The sequence below is a fragment of the Taudactylus pleione genome, unplaced genomic scaffold, assembly GCF_031769625.1.
Source record: "Taudactylus pleione unplaced genomic scaffold, aTauple2 ptg000314l, whole genome shotgun sequence".
Taxonomy (NCBI): domain Eukaryota; kingdom Metazoa; phylum Chordata; class Amphibia; order Anura; family Myobatrachidae; genus Taudactylus; species Taudactylus pleione.
Window position 1 is genome coordinate 14,100,932 of NW_028284715.1, and position 20,952 is coordinate 14,121,883.

General features: G+C 42.8%; 1 protein-coding gene across 1 annotated transcript in view; it reads right to left on the bottom strand.

Moving 5' to 3' along the window:
* Nucleotides 1-19,419, bottom strand: part of LAPTM4B (lysosomal protein transmembrane 4 beta) — a 130,825-nt gene extending 111,406 nt beyond the window's left edge. Inside the window, exon 1 of the mRNA XM_088442621.1 lies at nt 19,128-19,419. Within this exon, the coding sequence (XP_088298747.1) occupies nt 19,128-19,226 (99 nt within the window). The 5' untranslated portion in view covers nt 19,227-19,419. The remainder of the gene's footprint in view (nt 1-19,127) is intronic.
* Between the last annotated feature and the right edge of the window lie 1,533 nt (nt 19,420-20,952).

Sequence of the window (20,952 nt, forward strand, 5' to 3'; positions counted from 1 at the left end):
CGACAGTTAAGGGAAATGTTTTTGGATTAGACACATGTAGGGAGGTCTGATTGGCATGTGGGTGTCACATGGGCAGGTCTGAGTAGCATGCTGGGGAGGTTCCAACGGAATCTGGCTGTCTAAAGGGCATTCTGTTGTCAGTGGGGTTTTGTGCAGCATGTTGAACAATTTTGGAGCAACATGTGGGTGCATTTTGGAATGAGTGATGTGGGGGTGCTGTGTTATTTTTTTTTTATTCTTGAACTTCTAGAGGTTGAAAAGCTGAGTGTGGCCCTTGAAGTATACCGCTTTGCCCATCAATGATCTATTGTACACAGAAAAAAATAAGATATTTAGGACGGGATATACTAAGCATCGCATTCGCGATGCGTTACATCCCACCCCTCATCGGGTACATACCGCGGTTGATTACTGCGCTATGTACCTAGAATATTGCAAAGGACAGCTCTCCCTATAAGAGCTGCCCTTTGCGATGGCTCCGCAGAGAGGCATTTCCGGGTTTAACACCCAGAAGTCCCCCTGGCGTCTGTCTGCGCATGCGCAGAAGGCTGCGGGGGGGCGAAGTGAGAGATCCGATTGGATCCCTCTCAGGAGAGGCGTTCCGAAAAGAAGCCCGTAGGTTTCTATTGGGTAATGCCACCTGAATATCAGGATGCTTAATACATATAGGGTATGCGGTAAAACCCCCGAAAATTGCATTTTCGGGGGTTTTACTGCATTTTCCCCTTTAGTACACCCCAACCTTAAAAAGCTTTTTGTTATTTCAGATTTTAAGAAAAAGACAATTCTCCATTTATTTGTAATAGCAGTGAGATTTCCCAGTGCTAAACATCCTTGAATTCAAATATAAAGCCTCCTCTTGCCATCCTAAGATTATTACAGAAACTACTTTGAAACAAAAAAGAAATCAACACTTTGTATACAATGTACATGGGACTGGACATATAACACGGGTCAGGTGAAACATTATACAGTACTGTGTAGCCAATGGTAACCAATAAACAATTGCCATCGGGTAATTCTAGATGTTCAATACAAGTTACCTGATTAGGTAAAGATGCCAAGAGGTGAAAAAAGGACATTGATATGGATAAAGCATTCATCATGGATCTTTCTAGTGTAAAACTGAGACATGGAGAATTTGCCCTTAAATGCTCCGGTGTAGGTGAACCATAGTACTTTATTACCATTATTAAAGAAACTGAACGTTGTGCATTGGCACTGGCAGGATGCAATGCTTCATTATTACTGTTATAGACATTTATGTAGCACCAGGAAATTCCATTGCGCTTTGCAGTTGGGAACAAAATAGACCAGTAATAAGACAAGACTGTAACAAGAGACAGACACAGAGGTAAAGCCGGGTACACACTAGATGACTTGCAAACGATGCAATATCATCAACGATTTCCCCTGAACTCCCGGGCAAATGTTCTACTGCCTACACACCGTGCAATCTTACAAATGACAAAACGATATATCATGTGTCATTAACGACTTTCAAATTGTTAATGATATATTGTTTGCTTTCTAAAACACCTGACGACCATCGTAAAGATTTCTGCAAAATTGAATTAATGGGCTGTACGATCTACAGGGTATATAAAGCAGGCGCCATGTTAGCTCTGTGCAGTTCTGCTCTGTGACTAGTGAGGCTTGGCGTATACCTGCTGAATGCTGTACATTGCTTTACTGTCCTGCTTTGTTTTGCTTGGCTTAACAAAGATTGTCTATACAGCATTCTCTTGTGATGAATACTTTTTGCTATCAAGTTATGGCATCCTATGCTGTAGCTGTGGTGTTAGCTCATAGGGAGAGGGCCCAGAACAGGAGAAGCCTGAGATCATGCTGTTAAAGGAGTGGCTGCTACAGAGGGAGCCTCTCTCTCACATGTTACTGCTTACGGAGATTCGGGAGTACAATCCGGATGATTACAGCAACTTTCTGCACAGGGATGACGCCAGGGCCGGCTCGAGGCATGTTCGACCAGTGCGGTCGAACAGGGGCGCCACCCCATTGAGGACGCACCCCTCCCAGCCATTCCCGATTTCAATGGGACAGTCCCGTTTTTCGGGCGCCGCCAGCCCCGGAGAAGAAGAATGGATGACGCGCGCATGTGTGCGGTATCCATTCAGTGCAGGGAGAGAGCTGGGGACAGCCCAACTACTGATGCTCGCCCCCAGCCTAACATTAAATGGGTGGCGTGCCGTACGGGCACTCCCCCAAATAGCATCATTTAGGGGGGGGCTATGGTAATTAGGTCACACCCCTTTTTGGTTACGCACAACTTAACCGCGTGCAAGGTTAGGAGCGTCCAGGTCCCTCTCTGGTTCCGCTGGAGCTGGCCCTGGATGACGCCACCTTCCAGGAGTTGCTGTGTCTGGTGACTCCCTACATCCAGAGGCAGAATACCAGGTTGCGGAGGGCCATTTCTGCTGAGGAGAGGCTGATTGCTACGCTGAGGTACCTGGCTACAGGAAGACCTGAAGATTGGCTCCCTTATCTCCCCTCAAGGTTTGGGCCTCACCATTCCAGAGCCCTGTAAAGCCATCATTACTGTCCTGAAGCAGCAGTACTTTAAGGTAAGAAAAGACAACACACTTTTATTTTTTGTGCAAGGAATTTATTTTATTTTATTAAAAAAAAACAAGCTATGCACCCTAAAACACGGCTGCATTTTTACTTGTCTTAGAAACGTATACTTATCGACTTTGCAGACCTCCTCCCCGGGAGCAGCCCGGAGAGGAATTTCTGCAAACATCTTTGGGGGGCGGGGCCGGACTGTACACGTCATTAGGCTCCACCCCACCACTGAAAAAAGACGCGTTCGGGAAGTGGGCGGGATGCGGGAGATCTGCCTACACTTTTGGGGGCGCGGGAGGCTACCCGAAAAATCAGGAGCCTCCCGCGACCTCTGGGAGTCTAAGCTAGTATGTATAAATGTATAAAATGTCACGCAACATATATATAAAAATTTCAACATTTGCATATTTTATGGAAAACTATGTGTATATATATTCATATAATTAAACTTTATATTGTATAACAATAGACAACAGAATATGGCCCTATTAAAATATTGGCCTAATTTGCACATTTAACAACAAACAATATGTGCATATATTTATATGTAAACAATACTATAACTAAAATTCTAAACAAGTTTTATCAATCCCATTAACTTTGGTGCTCTATGACATATGGTGCTTGTGGCGCTGATTTGAATAGGAAACAAAGAGATATCAAGGCGCTTAAATGACACTTGTATATCTGTAGCTGCAGCAGTTTAAAATAAAGGGGAAATTGCAACCCCACACAACACCATATACAAAATAGGAAAAACTGCGCTAATATACAGACAAAAATGAATCAATTTATTAATAAAAATTAAAAAACCAAAAAATAAATAGTTGTCAACAATTATACATATATGCAGATGAGTGGTGAATGGAATTAGTGAACCACTAGAATTACCACAAAAGTATCTGAGAATTGTGATAATATCAACAATATTTGGTATAAAATACATATAAAGAATAACATATATTGACAATAAAAAGCACGTAGTACACAATATGTGTATCTATATTAAATAGATTCACTAATATATATAGATGATGCAAATATTGCTATATAAAAAATTATTAAGCAACAACCATTGTGTAACAAGAGTTCAGTAACATCAATAAAAAGTGTTTAGCCACTTGATTGTTGATAGCTTGTTAATAATTTGTTGCAACACTGTAACCGCAAGCCTGCAGTAAAGATATCCTTTTTTAAGTGTCCACAATAATATGTTGTCTGTGGTTTATATTTGTAGAGAGGTGGTTGGTAAATAGCAAAAGTTAGAGTATCACCCCATCGGGTGCATAATGTAGAAATAAGCTTTAGAACACTAACCAACCTCAAAGTCACAGACGGCAGTTGATGTGAGCCGCGCGGCTCTGTGTCCGGCTGTACGGTGGAGACTGTTAGCCGGAGAGGAAGGCAGCCTCCGTGTCTCGCTGCTGTACGGGTCGTATAGTAAAGCTCTCTGTCCGGCTGCAGGTGAAATGGTAAGTGCTGATGATCAGGCCCGGAGAGGATACAGGAAGTGTTGGATGGATGGATAAGCGCGGCCTCGTCTTATCAAAACCTCTCTATGCCAATGCCTTGTCTGATCTCTCCACATCAAAAATAAAGGCTGCGGACACTGGCACATGCAGGAGCTGGTTACAGGGCAAAACAATGGTAGTGGATACGGGCAGCTACACGTTTCATCCCGTCTCGGGACTTTTTCAAGCTTAAAGCTGATTTGAATAGGCCAATAAACACAAGCCATAAGCGCTAATTGCGGCACCATCAATCTGCTCTTACGGCATGTGTTTATTGACCTAGTAAAATCAGTGGCAGAAACACCATATATCATAGAGCAGCTATTGGGAAATAAAACTTGTTGATAATTGAGGTTTGTAAATATCACAATTTTTATAAATTATAAAACTGAGGAGGGCCCTCCTCTGCTACCATTAAGGCACTATAGGACCCAGTGGAAGATGTGGGCGAATAGGTGGGTGGGGGAGTAGGGTTTGATGGGGTGGGAGACATCAATTTGGTGTTGCTAAGACTCACTTATAAATGTACGTGGCGTTAGTTGGCCACTTTTCCCATGAATTACCAAATAATAAGTCAGTCTGTCAAATTGTAGCTGTTGCTCCAGGACCATTTGATGCATCGCACTGCCCAAATGTGAGGCTAGGATATCAAATTGGTCGGGTTGGCTTTGGAGAACCTTTTCGGGTTTGTGCAGAAATGTATCTGCAGGGGTGCTTGTTCGCAGCTTGATTTTGGTGGCAATGCATCGCTGTTTTTTTGGGGGGGGGAGGGTGGTCTTGCTTGGCTTGAGCTTTAACCCTCACTCTCCATGATGCCGCTGAAGTCCTGGGTGATATCAATGTCCAGGTCAGCTGTTGTAAAAAAAAAAAAAAAAAAAAAAGTTTAGCATAAACGTCACGTTTTAACTTTTTTAAAAAATTATGATCGCTGTGGTCAATGCGAACTATGAATTTCTATTTGGGGATGTTGGCAAGAATGATCGTGCTTCAGATGGTGGGTCCGTCAAACAGACGGCTTTCTACAAGAAGCTCATCTCCAAAAGTCTTAATTTGCCGTCTGCTGAGCAAAACGAAGCACGGCCTAAATTTTGTGTTTGTGGCTGACGAGGCCTTTGCACTCCAAGAACGCATTATGAAGCCATATGCCCAAAGGGACTGACCAAGGAGAAGCGTATCTACAACTACAGGCTTTCCAGGGCACGCCGGATTGTGGAGAACGCGTTTGGCATCCTCCACGCAGCCATCACAGAGGACGTGGACAAGATAGACTGGGTCGTCTTGGCATGCTGTGTCCTGCATAATTTTCTAAGGTGGAAAACCATCCAGCAAAGGACAACAAGCACAGTTATGCCAGAACAGCCAGAGGACTTGGATCGGTGCTCGTCTGTGGCCGCAACAGAGGTTTCTGAAACAGGCACCGCACGCACAAAACAGGTCAGCGAGGAAAACCTGACCTATTTTAATGGAGTGGGGGTAGTGCCATGGCAGGAAGACTGCCTAAAATGTACTATAGAGGACAAATTTGAACTTTATTATGAATTGTTATACATTTGGCATGGTGTGTTTGCACTGTGTCTCCACTTACCAAATCAACGCTGGACATTTCCCCAAAATCTTCAGCATCTTCTCCAAGCTCAGGATCCATAGAGCTCTGAGATGGGCGCTGAGGGTCCTGGTCCAGGGTTAAGCGTAACAGCTCACAATACCAGAGTATTGGATGGTAGATGTCGCCTGCCCTCGCTCCCGATGTTTTGGAAGCTGGACTTTTCTTGTGCTCTTTTAGGAGCACAGTCCGCAAATTCTGGATTTTTTTGCAGACCCAGTCGATGGAGGCTGCACTGTGGTGACTTTTGCTGTAATCAGCTAACTCTTAAAGGGCAGTATTCTTTTTTTGCTTGTTGGAGTAGTCTTTCGCCTTCATTCTCCAAAGACACAACTTCTCTCTGTAAAGGTCGATAAACCCTGTTCAGAATTCACGGTCTTTGTCCACAGCCATATCTACCAAAAAAAAAAAAACAACAACAAATAATTAGTGTATACAGGAACGCATTGCAAAAAAACATTTGAAAACAATTACACACAGACTACTAATCGCTGTCTGGATACCCCCAGTAAGGGGCCAGATTTTTAGACACTTGTCCTGGCCCCCAATCAACGGGGGCTTTTAAACAAATTTTCTTAAAAATAGTTGAACTATTTGCAAAAGTTTGTATATATTTCGACTGGTTTTAATGATGTTTCTATATATTTTTATTTTTTTTAATGTCGTTGGAGTTGTTTAATATTTTTAAGGTTTTCTTTTAAAATAAAGTTTACATTTGTTATAAAGTTTTAATATGCATATAATTTAAAGTTCTTTTTAATGTTTAGAGTGCCTAAAACAAAACAAGATTTATTCATACAAAAGTCATTGCCTTTTTTTAAAAAGTTCACAGTAAAAAAAAAGGCTAAATAAATAAAAGAGCAGTGACCTGTGTGTGAATGAAACGTATTAGTCAACATTACACCAGGATCAATAGGGTGCAATATATATATACAGTGGTGGCCAAAATTGCAGACACTTTTTGAAATTTTAATGTTTTTCAACTTTGAATGCTTATAAAAACTGTTACACTTCATGCAGTGCAATGATTCATATATCAAATGAAAGGAAATTTAATGCTGAATTCAACACAATAAACAGAGAACAAATATTTGCATTACAAGGGAAGTTATGCAGTGAAAACAACACTTATGGTGAAAATCCCTGTGTACTTATGATGTTCCTGTCCTATCAGTATTTCGTTGGGTATCCTTTATTTTTCAAGACAGCAGCACAGCAATGTGTCATTGAGCCAACCGGTGTTTGGAGCTCTTCCTTCTTTATTATGTGGTGCCCTGAGAAAATTATAGCCTCAATTAATTGTCTTTTATTGGATGGACGTCTCAGATGTACCAGTTTTTTCAAACGGAACCACAAATGTTCTATGGGGTTCAGGTCTGGGCGGTTTCCTGGCCATCCCAGCACCTATATGTCATTCTCCATGAACCACTGTTGGCATATCCGTGCAGTGTGGCAGGGAGCTGAATCATGATGGGAAAAAAATGGGACATTATCTGGACAAAGATCCCTAAGAGAAGGTAGAAGTTTTGGTTGTAGGATGGTGTCAATGTACTTTCTGCTGTGCAGTGTGCCATCTATGACATAAAGGCGGCCTACAGCATCTGCTGTCATACATGCCCAGATCATAACACTTGTAGGATTCTTTGTTGTCGCTTGAATGCAATCTGGATGTACCTCTTCCCCGATGTGACGTCTCACATATTTTCCCCCATCACTACCTAATATCGATATCTTAGTTTCATCACTCCATCTCACTTGTTTCCACTGACCTTCTGTCCATGCAATGTGTTCTTTTGCCCACTGTATTAGTTTCTGCCGCTGCTGTTTATTTAGCAATTTTTCGGGGGATCCTATCTTTTAGGCCAACCTCCATTAGTCTTCTCTGTACCGTTCTTGCACTGACAAAAACACCAGTTGCACTCAGTTCACTGCTAATGGCCACAGATGACATCCATCTGTCCCTGATGCAAATTAATTTTATTCTCCTATCATCAACAGCTGTTGTGCACTTTTTCCGGCCTTTTCCTTGTATAGATTGTGTTTCCTGATAGCGTAAACAAAACTTTCGTACTCCTGATGTTGTCACATTCCCACCAACTTCTCTTGCAATTGCTGCATACGAAAGACTATTTTCATGTAACACCACAATCCTGAATCTCTTCCTGGGTGACCAGTCACCACTTTGCCTGGGCGACATTGTTGTATTTATTTTTTACACCGTCAATAGCACTAAACAATACACACAAACATCCAACCGTAATTGCACTTCAGTAACCAACTTTATTCTGCAAAATGAAACAGCCAAACTGACCTTTCTCACCTTGGTACATGACCTTGCACCTGCTCATAAACCACAGCCGATTGGTCCTCAGAACGACGATTCCGATTGGCTGGTAGTAGCTGTCACTACAATCCGCTTCTTGAATCTCACACATCTGTGCTTCTTTGTCTGACTGAAAGTAGCATAACTTCCCTTGTAATGCAAATATTTGACCTCTGTTTGTTGTGTTGAATTCAGCATTAAATTTCCTCTCATTTGATATATGAATCATTGCACTGCATGAAGTGAAACAGTTTTTATAAGCATTCAAAGTTGAAAACATTCACATTTAAAAATGTGTCCGCAATTTTGGCCACCAGTGTATATATATGCACATGTCTAGGCAACATTGGTGATACACATTGGTGGTCAGTGGCATATAATAAACATTGGTGGTCAGGGGCATAAAATAAACATTGGTGGTCAGGGGCATATAATACACATTGGTGGTCAGGGGCATTTAATACACATTGGTGGTCAGGGGCATTTAATACACATTGGTGGTCAGTGGCATATAACACACATTGGTGGTCAGCAGGTTGTCACCAGCAGTATAGAGGCAGGCATATACTTACCGATAAGATGATGGTGATCGTGTGCGCCTGGATGCTGCTGTTCTTTGCACTGACGATCCAGACACAAAATTGAGGAAGGGAGTGTCCAAAGAGTGCCAGTCAAATGATGCCCTCATCGGCCAGGATGGAACGACATATAGTTCATCATTCGGTAGTGCGTACATACTGCACGATCTGAGTGGAATCGTTAACAAGATTGACAGATCTTCCTGCATGTAGAGAATATCTGAAGATGCGACGAACGACTCCGTGGGAAATATATCAGGTATGTTAGTGCGCACAGTGCATACACACTTGATGATTTGAACGATGTGTAGTTCCGATGCGTCATAATTGGCCAAATCGTTCAAAATATTGTCTAGTGTATAGGGGCTTTAAGAGGGCCCTGCTCTGCTCACAAGTTTATAATCTATAGGATCTTTGATGTTAACAACCACACGTGCCCATGAATCACCATTAGGCTGTACAAGGACTTTGAATTTGTTTGATGATATGAGTTTGCCAGTCCTGTGGGGCAGAAGGCAGAAGAAAAGGCACCAGCTGTTTCAGAAAATAGAATGTATGGAGGGTGAGATGGCTGAGGACAAAAGATGATCCACATTAATTAAAATTACACAGTCACTTATTGTAACTAGAACAGCAAAACCCAGGATGGAAATATAACTTGTGCATATTTTAACTCCTTCCCAATGGGGAAAAAAAGCCCTATCTTTGGTGATACGAATCACCAGGTTTTTCCTGTGACGGAGATTGGTACATAGGCTTTCTCATTTCATGATGGCGATAACCAAAGAAAAAAGAAAACTAATTCAAAATTGCTTTATTATTTAAAAAAAACACTTTTTAAAAACACTATTTTATATGTCATTTATTTTTATTTTTGTCACTTAGGGGTCTATTTATCAAGCAGTGAAAAGTGTGGAGAAGTGGACCTGTAGAGAAGTTGACCGTAGCAACCAATCAGCTTTGAAGTAGCATTTATCAAGTACAGTTTATAATATAATAGGTAGGAGCTGATTGGTTGCTATGGGCAACTTCTCCACTGGTCTACTTCTCCACACTTTTCACTGCTTGATAAATAGACCCATATGTTGTACTGGAAGCCCAAGTTAGGCCTCACTGCTGCGGGCCAGTATGGCTGAGGCAGCGGAGTAGCACTATGCTGCCTCAGTGATATGTTATTGATATTTCATGGAGTAGGTGGCTGTCACCGCGATAACAGCTAATACAGAACCAGCCATATTGCCAAGTGTTAGTAAACAGACCACTCATTACAGCTTAGGAATTGTTCTTGGAAAGCACATACACTATACTTCATTTACGGAGGGCAATAGTGAGAAACCATTTTTGAATTGTAATCTGAAGTACATTTGTTTTATTAAAACCACCTTGGGCTCTATTTACTACAATCCGTATATTGATGCGGATTGTAGTGTGATATTACCGAGTGAATTCGCATTGCGAATTCAGGCAATATCACAGGGATTTACTATAAATCCATTGCAGGGACAGAGCTTGTGATAAAGCTCTGTCCCTGCGGATCCCATCCGCACTCTAGTCGCGGTATTTTCGGAAAAAATACCGCCACTAAGAGCCCGCGCATGCGCCGACCCACCGTCGCTGCTACCCCCACCAACGATAAGCCCCGCCCCCCACGATCGCGGACCCCCGCGACCCCCCCCTCCCTTCATTACACTTACCTGCATCCTCCTGGCCTCCGGTGATCTTCTCCGGGCTTCCCGATCAGGTGATCTCCCATACTGCACTGGGACCCGATCACCTGATGACCGGGCCGCAGTGCACTATGGGAGACCAGCTGACCGGAGAAGAGCCATCACCGGAGGCCCAATCACCGGTCCCTGGATTCAGGTAAGTAAAAAAAAAAAAATGTTTCAATTTTTTTTTTCTTTTTTTTTACAGCAATCAGCTTGCGGTCTGTTTAGACCACATAGCTGATTACTGGTACCGGCTCCCGCCTCTGCTCTCCCCGTTAGAGCAGAGTGGGAGCCCAGTAACCGGGGTAGACCCTGGATAACGCCACCTCCAGGTGGTGTTATTTTCACAGGGCTTACCCTCGTATTTTTTTACAATTTATTTTTAGTAACTCTAGTAAAAATAATATTAATAAATAGAGCCCCTTGACTCGTTGTGGAGAATGATATTATGATTTTATCTCATTACTTGTTACATAATGATGTTCAACCTGCGCTGCATTATCTTTACAATACTTCGTACTATAGGTGCGTACACACGTAACGATTTTTTGACCAAATTAACTATAAAGACGTCGTTTTCGTTAAATTGTTTGAAAATTCATTTTTTGGGGGGTGAATGATGAACGATAATCGTCCAAGCGCACTCCCGTTTGTAGTTAATCGTCCGTTCTGACTGTCCAACAGAACGATTTTCGTTCAAAAATTCTTTCATGTTGTACAGAATGAACGATGAACGATGTCCATTCACTGTATGCATGATTAAAAAATCGTTCATGAAAATCGTTGACAAAATCGTTCATTAATTTAGTAACCAACGATTTTTCTAAACGATTTTCGTTCACTTTTTCAAGGGAAAATCTTTAACGAAAATCGTTGGTTACTAAAATCGTTACATATTTATAGAGCTTTATTCCTTGATCATATTTGTTTCCAGCTCCAAGGTATTATGGTTGAGTAGTTTTTACCTCTTTTTTTTCCCCGTTAAATACCTGCTTTGTACTAGCGTTTTTTATGGTGTGACCAATATCTATCACTGCTGTTACAGAGGTTTTCCAGCATTGCAGTAGTGTTCAAATTGCAATTTTCAGGGGCATCTGATCCGATCCGCAGATTTACAGCAGATATAATGGATTGTATCAGCCTGTAGTGAGGCTCATGGATAACAATTGCATGTTATATTGTACATTTGACACGTTTTCACTTAAGTTTTAACTAGAGCACAAAAACACAAATGCAACACCAATGGGTTCTGTAATCACTGTGGCCTGGTACAAACTGATCCTGCTGCAATTAGGTAGCTATACGTTGCCTGTCTGTCCCCAGGGCTCCCATTCAATGAACTATTACAAGTCCAGAGTTACAAGAAGCTATCATCTAAAATAGCTACATGGTTTATAATTTAAACATGCCTTGGCTGTCCCCAGCGAATCACCAGTTGCAGCTATGAAATCAATAGCATCCTCCAGCTAATTAAATGGAAGACTTGGACTAGTTTTACACCACAGTGTTTATTTGGATGCTGTTCTGTGTTTATAGCATTTCCCCAAAAGGGTGAAATAGGATCCCAGAGTATGGAAAAGTCACCCACAATACAGCAAGTACAGCACAACAACACGTACAGTACCTCGCATTGAATGAATTCACTTTACTCAGCAATCCGATACTGATGAATAAACCATTCTCACATGCAAAGCTCAAGCATTTGAATTAAGGCAAAGGCGTTGCATGTATTAATGACTGTCATAAACTGTATCACATTGCACAGAAAGGAGTAAATCAAACTGACATGAAATGCAAGGAAATTAGACAAACATCACTGGTTTTGCATTACTGCTGTCTGATCAATGACCTTACTTGTACATGGCATGTAGTTTATTTCATGCAGACTTTGCCGAGCTATAGTTTATGTAACCCATACTTGCCTACCCTCCCAGAATGGCCAGGAGGCTACCGAAAATCGGGTGCTGCTCCCAGCCGCCCGGAAATGCATACAAGTATCCTGCAGTGCCCCCCGTCTGCTTGGCTCCGCCCACTTCCCTGAGTAAGGTGGGGTGGCCGATGGCGTGATTTGTGCTGAATTGCGTCATCGTAGCCACGTCCCCGCTTTACCGGTCTTATCGGTACTATATAGTGAGGCCATGTGATCATGCCGGCACGCCCACTTATTCCACGCCACGTCCCCTCACTCTCCCCCGTTGTGCCGACCTGGCTGTCCCATCCCATATGATGTTGTTATTCCCCCATGCCGCATGGGAACGGTAGCTATGGCAGTGTCTGTTCTCAGCCAATCAGCACTTCCTCATTCATTTCAATGGCCTGTCATTTCGTGTTGGCACTGGTGGTTTCGGGATATTTTTATTTTTTCAAAAAAAGATTACAACATGCGGCCTGCAATTACTGTGGTTACTTTAACATTTGCTTTACAGACGGAGTACAGGTGACAGAGGGCCCTCAATGTCTGGGCATGCTGGTACTTGTTGTTCCACAACAAGTACCAACAGGGAGCAGGCTTGATGGGACTTGTAATCTGCCTGTAACGAACAATATTATCTATTCTTTTACCAATTACCAATAACTCTGCACCAACTGCCCAGTGGTGAAGGCCCAGACCTGGTCACTCCTTGGGGGATGAAATCCACCCCTGAGCTGACCAGTTTTGGGCTAGTTGCCGCTGTGGCAGGGGAACCTCTCACTGTGTGTGCTCCTGTTACAGCATCAGCCCCCAGCTGGTTCAGCCTGGTGCTGGTTATAGGAAAATAGGGGAAACCCCACAACGTTTTTCTCCCCCGATTTTCCCATACCAGCCCAGGTTGACAGGTACACATTTTATTTTAAAATGTTATCTTTGTAAACCTTTTAAACCTAACAAAGCCTGCACTGATCATAGTGATCTGTACTTCTCCCAAACACGCCTACCACAGGAAACTCTATTGTTTGGGAGGGTTTTCCGCCATTTATTGGTCATTTTATAACTTCTGTTTGCTGTCAGTTTTGATTGACGAACTTTAGAGCTGACAAAAACGATGGACATCGACGTCGGATTTCAATTGAAGTTCAAACCCGACGGATGATAAATAATCATTTTTTAGACAGCAACATGCCGTCTATATCCATCGGTTACCTCTGGTTTTGGAATAGAACCAAAATCGATGGATAGTAAATATAGGTTCAAATACAAAGAATTCAACCGCACAACAGGATCCCATTTTGCTATTTTATAAAATATAAGTGTAGTAAGCTAGGGGGTGCTACCACTTCACAAACAAATTATACACAAGGGAAATCGGAAAGACAAAGGTTTGCATTTTGTGGTGCACAGAGAAAATTGTTTATAAAATATAACTATTATTGCACTTACTAAAATAATGCGAAATTAAATCCTGCAAGATAATGCTAAAATTTAAAGAGATGTGATTCAAGGTAATCAGGAAGAGAGGGCATATAAACGGGCCCCGCCCATCCATCGGGTTGCCCTGACGAAATGGACACTGCGAAACGCGTGCTGTCTTTCTGAAGCTGCGTGCGGGCTCTACTGCTGTATCCTTTAAATGTGCATATAACAATTTAATTACATTTTATTTTAATTAATTGGAATCATTCAATAATTGGCTATCTAAGTGTGGGGGAGGTGTCACGTCATCAAGTGGGGCGTGGTTACACCTCCCCTGCAGGGCCTGGTGGTTACTATGTACCAACAAATCAGCTTCTGTCATTTATCCAGCGGTGTTTAAAAAATGTCAGGAGCTGATTGGTTGGTACTTTATCTCTCTCTTCTTTATCTCTTTGCAAGCTTTGAGAAACCTCCCCCACAATTTTAATTGGTAGCTCATACTGATTTGGGTTTCGGGATAAGTGGGTAAGAACTACATCCTGCCAAAGTGAAATGATCATAACAAGCCATATGTGGCCCTTTAGTAAAGCTCTGTACACACAGAGCGATCAGACAACGATCAGATATCGTTGTCTGATCGTCCTTCATGTGCTGGATGTTCGATATCAAACATCCAGCATATGCACCAACCCTCAAACAACTATAACGACCCACGATCGGCGATCGCGGCTCCCCATAGTAACCAGGCTAACCTGGTCTATATCGACCAGGTTGGCCTGCATGCACGAGTGATGGTCGATATCGATATCGACCATCATCCGTGCCCGCGCATCGACCATCATTTGGGGGTTGGAAGGGCCCAAAAACAGGTCGATATGATCGATAACGATTTATCAATATCGTTCTTATCGTCCTGTTATATCTGACCATGTGTATGCACCATTAGATGCGATCAGGAAGCTGGACTCATATTTTTAAAATAAGCAAGAAATAGTCGTTTCAGTTTATCAAACAACAGGAGTTGCAAAACCATCTCCTTGGAAATTACCCACTGATGACGCTACACAGTGATAATAACTACACAGCTCATGGATTACATCACAATGTACAGGGCTGATAAAGGTGGATACAGCAAAGCTGATATAGATTAGAGTCAGCAAATAAAGCATGAGATTTAAGCCGTGTGAAATTCAATTACAGCAGCTACTTATCTGTAAGATGTGTGAACAGTCTGTTATATAAACTACATTACAAAATACAGAGAATTTGGCCAATTGTAATGCCTATAAATTGACATATCCTCACATAAAATTGCAGGCACAGGCACTTACGCAAACACACATTGTTGCCAAATATTATTTCCAGTGACAGTCACAGGTTTGTAAGATTTAGGCCTGACATTTTTATAACCCAGACAAAGTCCCTATTTTCAAAATAGTGAAAACTGCAATAATTTTTTTTCTTTTAGTCTGTATACTGAATACAATTCCCACTGTAAAGCTGCACACACACACAACAATTTAGTAAATGAACGATTTTAGTAAACGATTTTCCTTCATTTTTTCAAAGGAAAAATGACCGAAAATCGTTTACTAAAATCGTTGTTTGTGGGGTTCAAACACAAATGGGAAGTCTATTTTCCACAGATCTCTTGCAACAAACATGTGGTGGAGGTAAGTATGATAGTAAAAATTTATGGCCGCGGCCACAGTTAGAAAAATAGTCACTATAGATGAGCGGATACTCATGTTAGCATAAGGTAATAAGCACTCTGCCCCCTGGCCCAGGACAGACTGGTGCTGCAGCCTTGGCATACCTCTGTGCGCATTTGCGGAACAACCTGCGTTAAAATGCACATTCTTATATTTAACACGCTTGGAAAACCATAGATTTCAGCATTTTACTTGGAATCTATGGGTTACCGCGCATTAACCCAGGGTTTACGCCTCAGGGAAAATCCAGAATAATTGAATAGCTCTGGGTGTTACATAAGGAGCTTTGCCCTGCGCGGTAAACCCTGCACCTAACTGGATATGCCCCTATGTGTCTAGGGACTCAACTAGAAATGTATGGGTTTCACAGCAAAATTGTGATGGGCCCTTTAACACGATATTACCCATTACTCCATCCCCAGACACTATTTATTACGGCTAAATTACATTATGAAGCCATATTAAGGTTATACCTTATGGCACATCTTTTCTTTTGGCATAGGGCCCCACCTCCTGCCGGGCCAGATAGCCGTAATGCTGTGGCTATAGTAGTCTGCGCACTGCATGCTGATCGGCATATGATATGCTTAGACGCAGCTACCCAACATCAAAATATAGCTGGAAATAATATTATATTTATGGCAACTATGGACACATATTGTAATTTGTATCAACACCATACTTGCCTTCTTTTGAAAAAACATTTCAGGGAGATTGTGAAAGCACCACCTATGAGCTCTCGTTACAGTGGACGTGTACTACTACATCTGAGAGGTGCATCATAAAATGTACTTATATCCAAATGTAAACCAGCCCAAAAACAGTTAATAAGATCTATTTGTTAACGTAAACACTAGGGGGAGATGTACTAAGCTCTGAGAAGTGATAATGTGGAGAGTGATGAACCAGCAGCCACTCAGCTCCCAACTGTCATGTTACAGGCTGTGTTTGAAAAATGACAGTTGGGAGCTGATTGGCTGGTGATTTATCACTCTCCACTTTATCACTTTTCAGAGCTTAGTACATCTGCCAGTAATACTGTTCAGAAAATGCATGCAGCCATAGGGATCATTGTGCCTTATAACCAATGCAGGGAAATGATACTAATGATCCCATTTGAATGTATATATCTCTGTTTTAAAAAAAATATATATACCAGCTGCATAATGGGGATAAGGCACAATCAGGGAGATTGCTAGACACTTCAGGGAGTCAGGGAGATTGTTACTATTTCGGGGAGTCTCCCTGACAATGAGGGAGAGTTGGCAATTATGATTAACACCCAGCATCTTATCTAAATACTCCAGAGACCTATTATCCTGATCATGCATTACTGATCTACTGTACTGTACTGTATTGTTCTGGATCAGGAGTAAAGCCCATCTAGCTGTAATGGATGTAATGGATGTTACTAGAGTTGAAAGGTGAAACATTTACTTATCCCATGTACTCTGAGATCCTAAGGGTTATTATAATGTAGATATTGCACACATGACTATACCTGCATATTGCTTCGCTGGCTGCTTTCTTTACAACACACAGGGGTCTATTTACTAAGAAGTGTTAGGAGACAGAGTGAAAAGTGATAAGAAAGTGATAAGGTGCCAGCCAATCAGCTCCCAACTGTCATATCACAGGCTGTGTTTGAAAAATGCTGATCAGCATGCAGTGCACAGACAAGGGCACTACTATAGCCACAGCATTACGGCTATCTGGCCCGGCAGGAGGTGGGGCCTTATGCCAAAAGAAAAGATGTGCCATAAAGTATAACCTTAATATGGCTTCATAATGTATTTTAAGGTGCCAGCCAATCAGCTCCCAACTGTCATATCACAGGCTGTGTTTGAAAAATGCTGATCAGCATGCAGTGCACAGACAAGGGCACTACTATAGCCACAGCATTACGGCTATCTGGCCCGGCAGGAGGTGGGGCCTTATGCCAAAAGAAAAGATGTGCCATAAAGTATAACCTTAATATGGCTTCATAATGTATTTTAAGGTGCCAGCCAATCAGCTCCCAACTGTCATCTCACAGGCTGTGTTTGAAAAATGACAGTTGGGAGCTGATTGGCTGGCACCTCATCACTTTCTTATCACTTTTCACTCTGTCTCCTAACACTGCTTAATATATAGACCCCACAAGCTGCCAACTGTCCCTAACTTCCAAGTAACGGTAACATGTTCTAACATTCAAAATTGATTAACTCAACAGCACCATTTCACTTAATTAGAAAATATCACTGTCTATTTTAATTATATTAAGCTCTATATGCTATATGATTATTACAGAATAGTATTTCAAATGCAATAATAAAAAAAAAACAACAACTTTCCAAACAAATTCAGTAAACAAGTCACGATGGGGGTTATAGTGCACCAAGTGCATATGGGAAGCATATGCCAGCTACGGTAAGAGAGACAGACACCCCTGGTCAATTTTAGAGCAAAGGCATAAGAAAAAAAAAATGCATTATTATATTGATACATATTACTAGTAATACAATTATATCAACAAAACACAAATCTTTGATTTTCTTTCAGCTGTAGTGGAAATGTAAATTGTAAAATAAAACGACCCTTGAAATGTACTGCAGTTATTCTATGCATAATCTTTTATACATACTTGCCTACACTCCCGGAAGTCGCGGGAGGCTCTCGATTTTTCGGGTAGCCCCCCTCACCCCCGGAAGTGTAGGCAGAACTCCCGCATCCTGCCCACATCCTAGTGAAGCGGGCAGGATTGGGAGATTTACTAGGGAATTTGCGGGTCCACAACGAGGGGTCGGGCTAAAAGGTGCGATTTGCATAATTTAGCCCCACCCCCTGTTTGTGGACCCACTAATAATGGTCTATTAAGGTGAAAGGGGCGGGGCCTATTTACATCATCCGGCTGGCCCTGCCCCCCGGAAAGTATTATCACAAAGTAGGTGAGTATGCCTTTATATAGTCATATAGGGGGAGAAGTTGCCCAAAGCGACCAATCAGCTTCTAACTATCATTTCAAAGACAGTGCCAGAAAAATGACAGTTGCTTTATCACTCTCTGAGACTTGATATCTCTCCCCCATAGTATCAGTGGAAGGGAACCAGTAATTTAAAGAACAGGTACTCAGTGGACAGATCCTCCAGCACTTATTATTAGATCATTCCAGTATATACGAAATGAGGTCCACACTCCACTGTTAGGGGAAATAAGCTGATGAGACCAATAATGCAATTATGTAAGATTGCCAAATAGCTGACACTATAGGCCATCCATAGTACATTACAACAGACTATCACTACAGATGAAACAATAAACTTTTTTTTTTTTATAGACAAACCAACATTACGTATTCAAATGAAAATAAAGTGCCATAAGCTTTTATATCGCAGCTAACGCCAGTAAAATCATACAGTACATCTTGCATTTTAGTACACATTTCCCTAGCAGTATTACCCATTTTAAAATGGCCCAGATGAAAATGAACCGACCCACCACATTTTCGAAAACACAAAATAATATCGTAAACGCCTAAAATCACGGCATTATAAAACTAGTCATGCAGCCTTATCGGCGAGTTATTCTTTTACGTAGAACGTACGCTGCACATAGTTTATTTTCTTCCGCAGAAGTAAATGAACTATGTGACAATTGGTGCAATAGCAGAATGGTTTATTAGGAGAAGGGGGAGTTGATTAATGTAGGTGCAAAATTTATCTGGTCACATCGCAGTCGTCTCCAAATGACGCATCCAGTTGGCGATGCGGAACGGGGGCGAGTAAATGAGATGCTTACCAGGTACCACACGCCGAGGATAATTGTTCCAGTGCGGACATGACAGCACAGGCAACAGCTGTTGGAATAAAATCGAGCCCATGGTGAATGCATCTTCATGTCTTCCCTCTGCTAAATGAACTCTCTGCCAGGAACTGTGATCTTCACTATCGCAGACACAATAATTTGCCTTTTCTTGCTGAGAAGCAGGGATCCGGCTTCCTTCAGTACATGGAAATCATCAGTAGAGCTTCAGCACCACAGGGAAGGATAACATAGGCACACAGCATTAGCAGTCATAACTGCAGGCTTTTCCTATACAGCAGCACTCAGACTATACCACTGAGTCTATAAGAACAGATTAGCTGAAGATCACAAGCATCCCACAAAAGCTGTGTGCTAGCACCCTCTAATGGAGAGGAGGCTGTATTTATAGTGATGCATGGTCTTAGGGCCTGATTCAGCACCGATCGTTATGCGATTGCAATAGCGATAAAGCACGCAGTCTCACTGTGATAGTACGCTAATCCATTGCGTTCGCTATGCCGCCGCAGCACAACGTAAGGACGCCCACTTTACAAACAGATCCGTAATGTTTAGCAAGACTGCTAAACAATCGGTACCATCGAGTACCATCGCAGCCTCACGCATACTTGCACAAGCTCTGACCTTACTCAGAAATTGCTAGTTTCAGTCCTCAGGCTGCGTACAAAATCGCAGTAGATAATTTATGCACGCCGCTGCAGAGGCATTTAAACGCACTGGCATGCCTGCGTTTCACCGACCACCACCCCCGTCAACACCCACAAACTGTACTTCCTATCAATCACTCTGCGATGGGTCTGCATAGTCACTGCGATCGCAGTGGCCAGTTTGCATATGCGCACTGCGAGCATGCGCATGCACAGTACGCAACAATCGGCCAATTGTGTGCGTAATCGCAGCTGCGATCGGTAGTGAATCAGGCAGTGTATTGTACCAGTGAGGAAACTCTAATGCTGGCCAGATACACAACGATAATCACCCAGATCAGTCGATGAAACGACCATATGGACATATCTAGTAGCGGCTCACAGCATGAAAACGGCTGGAAACGGAATGGGTATGATATACCGCCGGCCGATTCCCGTCAGCGGCAGCCCGACAGGAGCAGAGTTAGAAGCAGCGGAAGCCCGACAGCGCTGGAAATCCCGATCGTGGATAGGTAAGTATGTACTAACCTAACCACCCTAACCCTCCTTAGGGGTGCCTAACCCAAACTTCCCCCCCAAGTGCCTAACCCTAATCCCCCCTCTAAGTGCCTAACCCTAACCACCCCCTTCCCCGCTGCCTAAACCTAAGTCCCCCAGGGGGGGGGCCTAACCCTAAGTTCCCCCCCGGGGGTGCCTAACCCTCCCTCCCCCTAGCCTAACCCTAACCCTCCCGGGGGTGGTGCCTAACCCTAAGTCCCCCCCAGGAGCCCTAAACCTAACCCTCCCCCCCCCCGCGGCTGTCCGCTCGCGGCGCCCGGCATCACTACGATCGTGATGCCGGGCGCCGGTCTCCCGGCGTCGGGGAAATGCGGGCGTCTACATCTAGACGCCCGGCATTTCACCCATGCCGGGATAAGACAGTCGGGAAGCCGGCTGCCGGTATTTAGGCAGTCGGCTTCCCGATTGCTTCCCGCTGGAAACCTGTCCACTCGTCCTGGTCGCTGTTCAGCCGCTTCTATGCTGTGAAATGTAGATCGGCTTCATAGAACTTGCAATTTATGGCGGCACTGCGATTATCGTCTCATCGCTCCACTCCTCATCTGTTACTTCTGATCGCTAGCACAATCACGGTGTCTATGGCCAGCTTTCCCTTT